Source organism: Theropithecus gelada, chromosome 20 (assembly GCF_003255815.1).
Source record: "Theropithecus gelada isolate Dixy chromosome 20, Tgel_1.0, whole genome shotgun sequence".
Lineage (NCBI taxonomy): Eukaryota > Metazoa > Chordata > Mammalia > Primates > Cercopithecidae > Theropithecus > Theropithecus gelada.
Window position 1 is genome coordinate 67,874,269 of NC_037688.1, and position 13,731 is coordinate 67,887,999.

At 45.0% G+C, this 13,731-nt stretch overlaps 1 protein-coding gene across 3 annotated transcripts in view; it reads right to left on the reverse strand.

Moving 5' to 3' along the window:
* RRN3 (RRN3 homolog, RNA polymerase I transcription factor) overlaps positions 1-13,009 on the reverse strand; it is a 38,255-nt gene extending 25,246 nt beyond the window's left edge. The window contains exons 1-7 of one of the 3 annotated variants that reach the window (XM_025369403.1): positions 12,655-13,009; positions 11,023-11,128; positions 9,814-9,870; positions 1,868-1,957; positions 1,638-1,767; positions 1,119-1,178; positions 111-174 (exon numbers count right to left, since the gene is read on the reverse strand). In XM_025369403.1, the coding sequence (XP_025225188.1) occupies positions 111-174; positions 1,119-1,178; positions 1,638-1,767; positions 1,868-1,957; positions 9,814-9,870; positions 11,023-11,128; positions 12,655-12,743 (596 nt within the window). In that variant the 5' untranslated portion in view covers positions 12,744-13,009. Of the gene's footprint in view, positions 1-110; positions 175-1,118; positions 1,179-1,637; positions 1,768-1,867; positions 1,958-9,813; positions 9,871-11,022; positions 11,129-12,461 lie in introns of all 3 variants that reach the window. The other 2 variants (XM_025369405.1, XM_025369404.1) reach the window with 2 other exon arrangements.
* Positions 13,010-13,731: the final 722 nt, after the last annotated feature.

The window sequence follows — 13,731 nt, forward strand, 5'->3', positions numbered from 1 at the left end:
AAAAAAAAAAAAAAAAAAAAAAAAAAAAAAAAAAAAATTTTATAATTTTTACTAATTCATTACAATTTTCTTGAGAATTGAACATTCAAAATAAGGAAAAGTATACTCACGATGGGACATATCTTGCTATTATTTGCAAGGCTCTGTGACATGTGTCAAAATTTGCAGGAAGATCTGCAAGGAGAAAAGTTGAGAGTATGAGCATCAAAACAAAACTGAAGGGCGACGCACCTGAAGCTAAAAATACATGCTGGTCGGGCGCGGTAGCTCATGCCTGTAATCCCAGCACTTTGGGAGGCTAAGGCAGGTGGATCACCTGAGGTCAGGAGTTCGAGACCAGCCTGACCAACATGGTGAAACCCAGCTCTACTAAAAATACATAAATTAGCCAGGCATGGTGGTACACGCCTGTAGTTCCATCTACTCAGGAGGCTGAAGCAGGAGAATCACTTGAACCCAGGAGGTAAAGGCTGCAGTGAGCCGAGATCATACCACTGTACTCCAGCCTGGGCGACAGGCAAGACTGTCTCAAAAAAAAAAAAAAAAAAACAAAAAAGTGACACACTTGAAGCTAAAAACACATGCTAACCAAAACGGAATTTATCACAGAAATAATAACTTCAAGATTTTTTTCTCACAACCATCAATGAAAACTAAATGGACTAATTATATAAATAATGCATTCAGGACAACTGACTGCATATCAATGCTAAATATAACAAAAACATTTTATCAAAGGTCGTCATTTGTTGCAGTCTACTTACCAGGATAGGTGCCAGGTGTTCTGTGCTTTACTTTTTTTTTTTTTTTTTAAAGAGAAAGTGTCTTGCCATCCTGTCCAGGCAGGGCTTGAACTCCTGGCTCAAGCAATCCACCCACCTAAGCCTCCCAGGTAGCTGTGACTAAAGACACACACCACTCTGCCTAGTTCTACTTTAAGCATTTTTAAAGAAAATATTTGAAAAAAATGTTTTTTTTGTAGAGACAAAATCTCACTATGTTGCCCAGGCTGGTCTCAAACTCTTGGCCTCAAGTGATCCTCCTGTCTTGGCCACCCAAAGTGCTGGGATTATGAGTGTAAGCTACTGTGCCCAGGCTTTAAACCTTTTTACACTTACTATCATCTTCATCCTCAGAATCTGAAACATCTACATCACCTTCCTTAATGATCACTCGAGCTTTTGAGGGAAAAAGAAAATATGTTATTCTGTCATTGATCTAGACAATAAACAGCTACACAAAAAAGTTACTGACGTAGACAATGAACAGCTATACAAAAAAGTCATTTTTCCATAATCCAAAGTTACCCCAATGATTAATTAAAAGCACAATCTGAAAAAAAGTAAAGCAACTATAGTTTTTAAACAGCTAAACATTCCTAGATGAGTTCTAAGACTTCACCAGGAGTTCAATAAAGCAAATTACAATTCATAAAACGCATAGCAACAAATGAATCTAGACACCTCCATAGGCGTCATTACGGGGAACATATGTCTACCAGACCTGGTGCCAATATGCATCTGGAATCTTCCATGGTAGCAGTATCTCTCACATATAACGGGAAGGTGGTATTTTAATAAAGAAGTATTTAAAAAAAAAAAAAAAAAATTCCAAGCAAGCAAAGAGTAATGACTTACGAGGCACAAAATGGGAAGCAATCATGCTGAGACATGGTCTGAGGAAAACAGTCTGTGCTGATACAAGATTACCAAGAAAAGCCAAATACTCTTCCACTACTGTTTGACTTCTATTCAACCAAGGCAATCTCTAGAGTTGGGAAAGAACGATAAAAGCAGCATGTTATTAATATATACTACTACGAAGTTCTGAATTACATACTAGACAGTGAGATAAATGGTGAACTTACCAATATAATACTGATAAGCTGCTCAAAGTCTTTTGTCAAGTACATGATAGAAGAACGGAATTCCAGCAGCCAGTTGATGATCTGGTCATCCTTAAGTTAAACAAAGAAGAGTACTTTCAAAATCACAAATCCTCTAAGATAACAGAAATTTACAGCTATCTTATATCAATCATCTATCAAGAATAGCTTGGGGGGAAAAGGTCACAAACTTGGAAGGAAATGAAAACTGGGTATCAAAACACAAAAATATGTCACAATAAACTTTCCTGTTTTAAAAAAGCAATCTAGCAACTCTAAAATGTAGGAAAAAGACTTAAATGCAGTACTTCAGCCTGATCACTTTTGTTTGCCCTAAAACCACAAAATCACCTCAAATGTTGACACCTGGGACTTTTAAAAATTGCAGAAATCTAGCAGATTCAAGTATTAGAAGATCACAAAGGAACAATAGCTACCTCTATTTCCTCTATATTCAAGCTGACCAGAAAGCATGCTGATAAAACTCAGTCTAGGCTGATCAATTGGGGTCATGAATAAACGTAACTTTTCTAAACTAAACCTGTGGCTGAGTTTAAATATATTATGATGTGTTTGTTCTGTATAAATGCCCTTCCTCCATGAAATATTTTTCAGGCAATCAAATTACTGTTCACAATAATTGTTAGTGACATTAGAAGAACTGCTAAATTTGAAATGCAATGTATAAAACACAGTGTCAATTATGTAAAATATTACTATACTAATTATATTCATGCATACATACATACACACATTAAGAAAAAGCCCCTAATTTGTGGAAGGGTTAGACATACATTAAGAAAAAGCCCCAGCTGGGCGCGGTGGCTCAAGCCTGTAATCCCAGCACTTTGGGAGGCCGAGACGGGCGGATCACGAGGTCAGGAGATCGAGACCATCCTGGCTAACATGGTGAAACCCCGTCTCCACTAAAAAAAAAAAAATACTAAAAACTAGCCGGGCATGGTGGTGGGCGCCTGTAGTCCGAGTTACTCGGGAGGCTGAGGCAGGAGAATGGCGTAAACCCGGGAGGCGGAGCTTGCAGTGAGCTGAGATCCGGCCACTGCACTCCAGCCTGGGTGACAGAGTGCAGTGAGCTGAGATCCGGCCACTGCACTCCAGCCTGGGTGACAGAGTGAGACTCCGTCTCAAAAAAAAAAAAGAAAAAGCCCCTAATTTGTGGAAGGGTTAGACATACAAATAAAAGCAACACAAGGTCATACCTACAGGGATATTCATAGGGAGTTATCATTTAGTGAGAACACATCATGTGCCAGGCATGGTGTCTGACACTCTATATACATATCTTCTTCTAATCCTAAAAACTCTGCACGATGTTTAGTTATTCCCATTTTGCTGTTCAGGAAGCTGAGACTAAGAGAGATTAATAAGCAATCTGCCCAACCAAGAAGGCAGTAAAGAAGCAGGTCCAAACCTGTCTGTCTCAGTCAAGGTTATCCTCCATCCACTGTCCCACACGTCTCCCTATATGTGGAGAAGGAGCTGTCTCCTTTTCCCCACCTTAATTCAGCTACTGAGTGCTTACTATGCCATATCCATGTGACAAACTCGCACAGATCAACCATTTTCTGATGAAATCCCAAGTAGCCTGGCAGTAAAATAAAGTAAAACCATAACTCATCTGTACTATGGTAATTTCATAACGTCCACAACTGTTAAGGATAACATTAATGGTAGCTCGCTAAGGCCAAAGGCACGTAGAAAACAAGCTAAGTTAGTGTGCAAATAAAAAAAATCTATCCCATCTCTTTTCCACTAAAAAGACTGCAACAAAACTACAAGGATAACATTTAAACTGTACCATTTTTAAAAGTAAATCAGGCCGGGCGTGGTGGCTCACGCCTGTAATCCCAACACTTTGGGAGGCCAAGGTGGGTGGATCACCTGAGGTTGAGAGTTCAAGACCAGCCTAACCAACGTGGAGAAACCTTGTCTCTACTAAAAATACAAAATCAGCCGGGTGTGGTGGTGTATGCCCGTAATCCCAGCTACTAGGGAGGCTGAGGCAGGAGAATCGCTTGAACTCCGGAGGCGGAGATCGCAGTGAGCTAAGATCGTGCCATTGCACTCCAGCCTGGGCAACAAGAGCAAAACTCCGTCTCGAAAAGGAAAAAAAAAAAAAAAGGTAAATCAGTTGCAGGCTTTGATGCATTAGTACTGAACTATTACTATTTCTACTAGCAGCCAGGAACAGTGGCTCATGCCTGTAATCCCAGCACTTTTGGGAGGCCAAGGCAGGAGGAGACTGCTTGAGCCCAGGAATTTGAGACCAGCCTGGGCAACACAGGGAGACCTTGTCTCTAGAAAAATTAGCCTGGCATGGTAGCACATGCCTGTGGTCCCAGGTGCTCGGGAGCCTGAGGTGGGAAGACTGCTTGAGTCTGGGAGGTTGAGGCTGCAGTGAGCCATGATCGGGCCTATTACACTCCAGCCTGGGTGACAGAGCACGACCCTGTCTCAAGATGAAAAAAGTTCTACTTGCAACACTCCACACAACTAGTGCAATTCTTGGTATGTTCAAATGACAGGAATGAGAACTGCTGATACAAAATACAGTGGAACACCAAGAAAATGTCCCTTTGCATCTGGGAAAGAAGGCAGGGGTCAGGAAAAGCTTTAAAGAGAAAGTGATGTTTCAGCGGTCTTTAAATAGTAACACAGTTGAGTCTTTTCTGGAAGTTCTACTTCTTACAGAAGGAAAAGTACGTTTTCAGAAAACTGAAAGACGTTCAGTATGGCTGGCATGAATAGTGAGCAAGCTAACAGATAATAAATCTGGGGAACAAAGAAGCACCAAATAGACCATGGAGGGCCTTGTAAACCAGGTCTGTAATTAGAGATCTGGAAGTGTGGGAAACGGACTCAATGAAGGAGCAACCATGTGCTTAGAGAACCAGGGAAAGCTCCATTAAAGACGACACTTCAGCTCAGTTTAAAGGGTGAGCAGGAACTTTTTAAACTACAGTAATAATAACAGTAAACACTAATATAGCACTTACTGTATGCCAAGCACTGCCCTAAGACTTTAACATACAGTAACTCACGTCATCCTTACTCCATGAAGTAGGTACTACTACCGATTCCCATTTTACAGATGAGGACACTGAAACAGAAGCGCAGCAACTTGTCCCTGGTCACACAGCTGGCAAGAGGGGAGGCAATGTAACTATAGCCGGTGCTCAAATAGGTAGCAAATGAAGTACATACAGGGACCTCCCCCAGCCAGCAAAAAAAGGCACAGGCAAAGGCATAAAGATGCAAAGTGGCAAATTCCAGGAATAAAGTATCTAGCAAGAGGAAACATAAAAAAGGTTGCAGGCCACACTGATTTTCATTTTCCATAGGCATGAAGTTTTTTAGTAGGGGAATGACATGCCGAGACATGTGCTTTCCAGAGATAATTTAGGCTACACTGTTGAGGTTAAATGGTGGTTGTGGGGGCCACACAGGTATGAGATAGAGGAGGACTGGGAGAACAGAGAGACCCACTAAAGAGGTTACCAGAATCCATACAAGAGAGAACCAACAAAACGGAAAGGCTTGAAAGATTTTTTTCCCCCTAAGGGTTTGATCAGTGAATGGATTTGAGGGGTACTAAAGACCCCAAGGTTGCTAGCTCAATAATGAGGGAAGTAATGAACAGTTAAGCACATAAAAAAAGTGTGCAGAAGTGGTGGGTGTGAGAGAAAGGTTAAGAGTTTATTTATTTATTTATTTATTTTTATTTTTATTTTTTTTGAGATGGAGTCTTGCTCTGTCACCCAGGCTGGAGTGCAGTGACGCGATCTCGGCTCACTGCAAGCTCTGTCTCCCGGGTTCATGTCATGCTCCTGCCTCAGCCTCCCGAGTAGCTGGGACTACAGGTGCCCGCCACCATGCCCAGGTAATTTTTTTGTATTTTTATTAGAGACAGGGCTTCACCGCGTTAGCCAGGATGGTCTTGATCTCCTGACCTCATGATCCTCCCGCCTCAGCCTCCCAAAGTGCTAGAATTACAGGCGCAAGCCACCACACCCAGCCAAGAGTTTATTTTAAGACATGCTAAGTTTGGAACACCTATGATGATTCTGGGTAAATGCATCTAACAGACAGTTAAGAAACAAGTCTAGGCCGGGTGCAGTGGCTCACGCCTATAATCCCAGCATTTTGGGAGGCTGAGGCGGGTGGATCACTTGAGGTCAGGAGTTCGAGACCAGCCCGGTGAGCATGATGAAATCCCAAATCTACTGAAAAAACAAAAAAATTAGTTGGGCGTGGTGGCATAGCTACTCAGGAGGCTGAGGAGAGAGGATGGCTTGAACCCAGGAGGCAGCGGTTGCAGTGAGCCAAGATCATCCCACTACACTACAGCTAGGTTACAGAGCAAGACTCTGGTCTGCCCCTGCCCCCAAAAACGAAAATGAAACCAGTCTGGAGCCCACAAGAGCAATCTTGGCTACAGACACAAATATATTAGGACACAGGTAGATTTCAAAGCCATGAAGGGAGATGAAGAGATCACACAGAAAAATCTACAGAGTGAGGAAAGAGTCAAGTTTTGAAGCCCAATCAACAACAAATTTAAAATCAAGAACCTATAGAGAGAGATTAGAGATTAAAGGATCCAAGACAGGAGGATCAGAAACAGTTTTATTTATTTATTTATTTTGAGGTGGAGTCTCACTCTGTCACCCAGGCTGGAGTGCAGTGGCGCGATCTCGGCTCACTGCAAGCTCTGCCTCCCAGGTTCACGCCATTCTGCTGCGTCAGCCTCCCAAGTAGCTGGGACTACAGGCGCCCGCCACCACACTCGGCTAATTTTTTCATATGTTTAGTAGAGACGTGGTTTCACTGTTAGCCAGGATGGTCTTGATCTCCTTGACCTCATGATCCACCCACCTCAGCCTCCCAAAGTGCTGGGATTACAGGCGTGAGCCACCGCGCCCGGCCCAGAAACACTGTTTTAAGAAGTGGGTGGCCAACAGTGTCGGCTGATAGAAGGCTTAAAAAAATAAGTCCACTGAGGCTGGGCTCAGTGGCTCACACTTGTAATCCCAGCACTTTGGGAGGCCGAGGCGGGCAGGTCACCTGAGGTCAGGAGTTTGAGACTTGCCTGGCCAACATGGTGAAACCCTGTCTCTACTAATAATAAAAAATTAACCAGGCATGGTGGCCGGTGCCTGTAATCCCAGCTATTTGGGAGGCTGAGGCAGGAGAACTGCCTGAACCCGGGAGGCAAAAGTTGCAGTGAGCCCAGATCGCACCACTGCACTCCAGGAGTGCAAGAGTGAGACTTTGTCTCAAAAAAAGTCCACTGAAATCAGCATTTAAAACAATGGGTAACCTGTCAGGGTAATTACTGTGTCCAGAATTCGTGGGTTCTTGGTCTGGCTGACTTGAAGAATGAAGCTGCAGACCAACGCGGAAAGTGTTACACCCCTTAAAGGCGGCGCATCTGGAGTTGTTCCTTCTGATGTTCGGAGTTTCTTCCTTCTGGTGGATTCGTGGTCTCCCTGGCTTCAGAAGTGAAGCTGCAGACCTTTGCAGTGAAGGTGGTGTGGACCCAAAGAGTGAGCAGCAGCAAGATTTATTGTAAAGAGTGAAAGAACAGGCCGGGCGCGGTGGCTCACGCCTGTAATCCCAGCACTTTGGGAGGCCGAGGCGGGCGGATCAGGAGGTCAGGAGATCGAGACCATCCTGGCTAACATGGTGAAACCCCGTCTCTACTAAAAATGCAAAAAATTAGCCGGGCGAAGCGGCGGGCGCCTGTAGTCCCAGCTACTCGGGAGGCTGAGGCAGGAGAATGGCGTGAACCCGGGAGGCGGAGCTTGCAGTGAGCCGAGATCGCGCCACTGCACTCCAGCCTGGGCGACTAAGCGAGACTCTGTCTCAAAAAAAAAAAAAAAAAAAGAGTGAAAGAACAAACCATCCACAGTGTGGAAGCTGACCCCAGTGGGTTGTCACTGGCGCTCGGGCAGCCTGCTTTTATTCCCTTATCTGACCCCACCCACATCCTGCTGATTGGTCCATTTTACAGAGAGCTGATTCATCCGTTTTGACAGAGTGCTGATTGGTGCATTTACAATACCTTTACCTAGACAGATTGCTAGGCAGAAAAGTTCTCCAAGTCCTCACTAGATCAGGTAGACACAGAGTACTGACTGGTGTATTTACAAACCTTAAGCTAGATACAGGGTACTGATTGGTGTATTTACAATCCCTTAGCTAGACATAAAGGTTCTCCAAGTCCCCACTAGACTCAGGAGCCCAGCTGGCTTCACCTACTGAATCCTGTGCCAGGGCCGCGGGCAGAGCAGCCCTCCAGTCCAGCACCACACCTGCACTCCTCAGCCCTTGGGCAGTCGATGGGACCAGGCCCCACTGAGCAGGGGGCGGTGCCCGTCAGGGAGGCTTGGGCTGCGCAGGAGTCCACCGTGGGGGAAGGGGGGCTTGGGCATGGTGGGATGTAGGTCTCCAGCCCTGCCACGCAGGGAGGCAGCTGAGGCCCTGCGAGAATTCGAGTGCAGCACCAGCCGGCCGGCACTGCTGGGGGACCCGGCGCACCCTTCGCAGCTGCTAGCCTGGATGCTAAGCCTCTCAGGGCCTTCCGCTCCAAGTGTGGGGGCCAGCCGAGACGAGCCCACGCCCACTCGGAACTCGCGCTGGCCCTCGAGTGCCAGCGAGCGCTGCACGCAGCGCGGTTTCCCGCCTGCGCCTCTCCCTCCACACCTCCCGGCAAGCAGAAGGAGCCGGCTCCGGCCTTGGCCAGCCCAGAGAGGGGCTCCCACAGTGCAGCGGCGGGCTGAAGGGCTCCTCAAGCAGCTAGAGTGGGCGCCGAGGTCAAGGAGGAGCCAAGAGCAAGTGAGGGCTGCCAGGGCTGCCAGCACGCTGTCACCTCTCATTACTACAGTGATAAGAATAGTGGACTTAAATGTGAGTGAGAAATGATACAGCGAAGTCAGCTGGAACAAAACCAACAGATGACAATTACTGCCCTTATTTTGAGTCAGAGACTGTTCTAAGTGCTTCTTGCATATTAGCTCATTGAATCCTTGTTAAATATTTCCATGTTTAAAGCCAGGCACAGTGGCATGTACCTATAGTCCCAGCTTCTTAGGAGGTTGAAGAGAAAGGATCATTTGAGGCCAGGAATTCAAGGCTGTAGTGTGCTATGATCACACCTGTCAATAGCCGGGGCAACACAGCAAGACCTCATCTCTTAAAAAACAAAACACTCCATATTTTTGAAATCTCTATTGTTTTCTTGGTTTTACACAGTGAAAAAGAGGTAGAGAGGTTAAAACAATTTGCTCAAGGTCATGCACTGGATAATAAAATTGGAATTTTATTCCAGGCAATCTAACTACTGTTGCCATGGTAATAAACCATTCTCTTCAAAATTGGGCAGTAAAGGAAGAAAGGTGAAACAAAATGTATCAAGGTTTTACTACATGATAGGTATATCTCGAACTTGGAAATGCTGAATCAGTGGTTGTTTTTTGGTTTGTTTTAGCTTTAAAGAGACAAGAGAGTTGCACGCAGCACGGAGGAAAGAGGTAGTAATCTAATAGAAAGGAAGCATTAGAACAGGGTTTCCCAGCCTCAACACTGTTGTCATTTGGGGCTGGATCACTCTTGGTTATAGGAGGTTGCCCTGTGCACTATGAGATGTTTAGCAGTATCTCTTGTCATTCACCCACTAGATACCAGTAGCACCCCTTCCTCCCAATTGTGACAAACAAAAATATCTGCAGCCATTACCAAATGTCTCCTAGGGTGTAAAACTGTCCCTGGTTGAGAACCACCAGATTAAAGTAAGGGAGGACCATGGAGAGAGCAAGTTCTAGAGGACAGAATGGGAGCCAAAGAACAAACTATGTCTGTATAAAGTGGCAATAATTTTGCTAATGATCAAACACAAAATTAATTACCTTTATGTCTGGATCTAACAGCTGGTTCTTCAACAACTCGAAGTCATTTGTTTCACCCTTAACAAGAAGGGGAAAGAATTAAGTTATGCTTTTGTTTCCTGTTTAGTAGCAACAGCAAGACTTTTAACCATACCTTAACATCAGATGAAATTATAAAAGGAACACTAACTTTCACATGTCAATTGCGGATTATAAAATCATGACTACAAAAATTTAAACACTCATGTTAGTGCAGCCAGAGGGCTTGGAAAAAGGAAAATGATAAACTACATTTGGCTATACTTCTGTATTGACATTTGAATATAACAGTTGATACTCCTGCGAATTCTCAAAAAGCATGAGGGAAAAAAACAGCCAGCTATAATGATCTATTCAGGAGGATCTAAAAAAGTATTCACTCAAATATGGATACAAATGGATATTACATATAAACATACGGTTACTTAACATTTTCCCTCTACTCCTGAGATATAGTAGAAATGCTTCTGAACTACCACAGAAACAAAAATCTCTAGTCAGATGATGGTTTACTGTCCTAAAGTAATGCTTAGGTAAGTTCCTCAAAAAATAAAATGCTGTAGGCCAGGCACAGTGGCTCATGCCTGTAATCCCAGCACTTTGGGAGGCCGAGGTGGGCGGATCACAAGGTCAGGAGTTTGAGACCAGCCTGGCCAACATGCCGAAACACCATCTCTACTAAAAAAATTTAAAAATTAGCCTGGTGTGGTGGTGCGTGTCTGTAATCCCAGCTATTCAGGAGACTGAGGCAGGGGAATTGCTTGAACCTGGGAGGTGGAGGATGCTGTGAGCTGAGATCACGCCACTGCACTCCAGCCTGGGCGACAGAGTGAGACTCCGGCTCAAAAAATTAAAAAAATAAAAATAAATAAGTAAATAAAACTCTGTAATTGTTTTAATTCCAGCACTTGCTAAAGCTAAAAGATGCTTTGTAAATAAAGCATGTGAAGAGGTGAAACCTCAGTAAAGACATTATTACTCTCTCATTATTACCTGTGAAACGGGCCAAGGTGGGGGAAAAAAAGGACACTATTACTCTAAGTTTGCACTGACGGCATCATGCTATTATTAAATATTTGATTTCAACTGGTATCTTAATTAAGCTTGCTATTTCTATTGGTCTTTAGTATAACAGCAATAGTTGTATTCTGACCTGACCAAAAGCAAACCTCATACATTATCTCCTCTTACCTTTTTATACTTTAGCAAGACTTCTGTCACAGTTCCACCAAACCGAACAGTTTTTCTTGGGGGAGAATTGAAAAAATCATTCTCTAATGCACGCATATTTGAAATCCTGTGGAACCAAAATTAACAAGCTATTAAGTTCATGAAAATATTAAAAATTATAATAGCCAACATTTATTGAACCAACATCATTCAGTGGGACTATTGTTAAGGCCTCTTTACTGGTCTCCCTGCTTCCACTCCTAACCAACAATCCCTCCTTTGCTCAGCAACCGAAAACTGTCTTCCCACTGCACTTATAGTAAAAATTCAAATCTCTCAGTGTGGTATTTAAGATCCTACATTAATCTGGCCCCTGCCTACCTCTCTCACCTCATCTCCAACACCTTGTTTTACTACAGCCATAATGTCTTTTCTGCTCTTCGACATGCCAAGCTGGTTCTCATTTCACTTACTGTTCTCTCTATCGGAAATACTCTTTTCCCAAATCTCCACGTGGCTGGATTTTTTTGTTTGTTTGTTTTTGAGACGTGTCTTGCTCTGCTGCCCAGGCTGGAGTGCAGTGGTGTGATCTTGGCTTAACTGCAACCTCCATCTCCCGGGTTCAAACAATTCTCCTGCCTCAGCCTCCTGAGTAGCTGGGATTACAGGCACCCGCCACCACGCTCGGCTAATTTTTGTATTTTTAGTAGAGATGGGGTTTTGGCATGTTGGCCAGGCTGGTCTCGATCTCCTGACTTCAGGTGATCCGCCCACCTCGGCATTTCAAAGTGCTGTGATTACAGGCGTGAGCAACTACTCCCGGCCTAGACTTTTGTCTTCATTCAAGTGGAAGCTCAAATGTCAGATGTCTTCCCCACGAGAAATCTCAAGTACTCCTTCTCTCCCTTCTCCCTCCCCCATTACCCTGTTGTATAACTGAAATCATCGTAATTTATTGGCCTATGTACTGCCTTTCCCCCATAGGCTGTAAGCTCTGTAGAAAGCAGGGACATTAGTGTCTTTGGATAAACCACTGTCCCCAGTGTTTAACATAGTAAGCAGGAGCTCGATAAATATTATGAATCATATTATGCTAATTGTTTTACAAGGTCTGCTTCACTTACACAGAGTAAATTAATGAAAAAACATAGCATCCTAATGACTCTGAAAGTTAAACGCCAAATGTGGTATGGGGGTTAGGGATTTAAAAGCGGAGCAAAATAAAGACTGCTAAACAAATACGTGTGTCGAAACAAATTTCAAACAAAAAAGATGTAATATTCAATTTGCCATGAGTAACAACATTCGGCTGATAAACCGAACAGCCCAGGGAATCCCTTCCAAATTTGGACGAAGAAGCGGGAAGAGGAGTAAAGGCGCAGAAGGCAGTACCGAGGCCTGGGAAATCACGAAGAAACACAGTCGGGAAAGGGGGGCTCCAGAACAGAGAATATACTGACTTTTCCAGGCCCCACCCATGTCTATTACCCAGTTAGGAGGAATGAGCTCATTCCCGCGAACATGAGATCACCCTCGACCCCGTGCTCTTACCACACGCCATTAGCTTTGTCCCAGACCCTTTCAATCCGCTCCCCTAAGCGCAGTCCTGAGCTTTGGTCTCGGACGCGCAGAAGGAAGCGGCCTGAATCTTACCCAGTCCTCGACGCGCCTAGCGTCTTGACTGCAGAGGCCGAAGGAGCCGCATCTCCCAGCAACCGCGTGTGAAGCAGTGGTGCCGCCATTGGGCCGAACTAACACGACCGCTGCGCCTCAGGCCGGATGCCCTGCTCCTTCCAGCCACAGCCCTCTGTCCCGGAAGTTGCGCTTGCCGGCGCAACCTTCAGCCAATCAGGGACCCCGCGTGGGGAGAGCGTGTGCTCTCCGCGAGCTAGAGCGCCGCCAAACCCCGCCCCTCATTTTACTTGGACCACTTGTTCCACCCAGCGCGAATGCGCGACTAAGGAGAGGCAGGAAGGTCCTGCTCCATCCAGGCCCAAGAATCCCAAAGAAAGGATGGAAATACCCTGGATGTGCTAAGCTGTGGCCGGGTACACTCGAGTGTTAATTTTTTGGAGTCAAAGCCTCCCTCAGTTAAATCAAAGAAACTGAAGCACTGTGATTGACCCAGATCCTCACGGAGGAAAGGGGATTTCAACCCGGGTGACCCAGGAGCCTGGGCTCTGTACTCAATGCAACATTCTTACAGACCACCAAGATAACGTTATCCTCACGTAAACGAGCTCGACGAAGTGATCTACCCCAGAGCCTCAAGGCTGTGATGATGCTGGAATGAGAAACAGCAGGAGAGTTTCCAAGAGGTGTTACCCCCTTGACTTTTTTTTTTTTTTTTCTGTTGAGACCTAGTCTTGCCCTGTTGCCCAGGCTGGAGTGCACTGGCGTGATCTCAGCTCACTGCAACATCCGTCTCTGTTGCCCAGGTGGAGTGCAGTGTCGTGATCCCAGCTCACTGCAACTTCCGCCTCCTGGGTTCAAGCAATTCTCGTGCCTCAGCCTCCCAAGTAGCTGGGATTACAGGCGCATGCCACCATACCCGGCTAACTTTTGTATTTTTAGTAGAGACGGTGTTGCACTATGTTGGCCAAACTGGTCTCGAACTGCTGACCTCAGGTCATCCACCCGCCTCGGCCTCCCAAAGTGCTGGGATTACAAGTGTGAGCCACCGTGCCTGGCCAAACTTAAATTTTTAAAAGAGGAACAGGAGTCAACCAG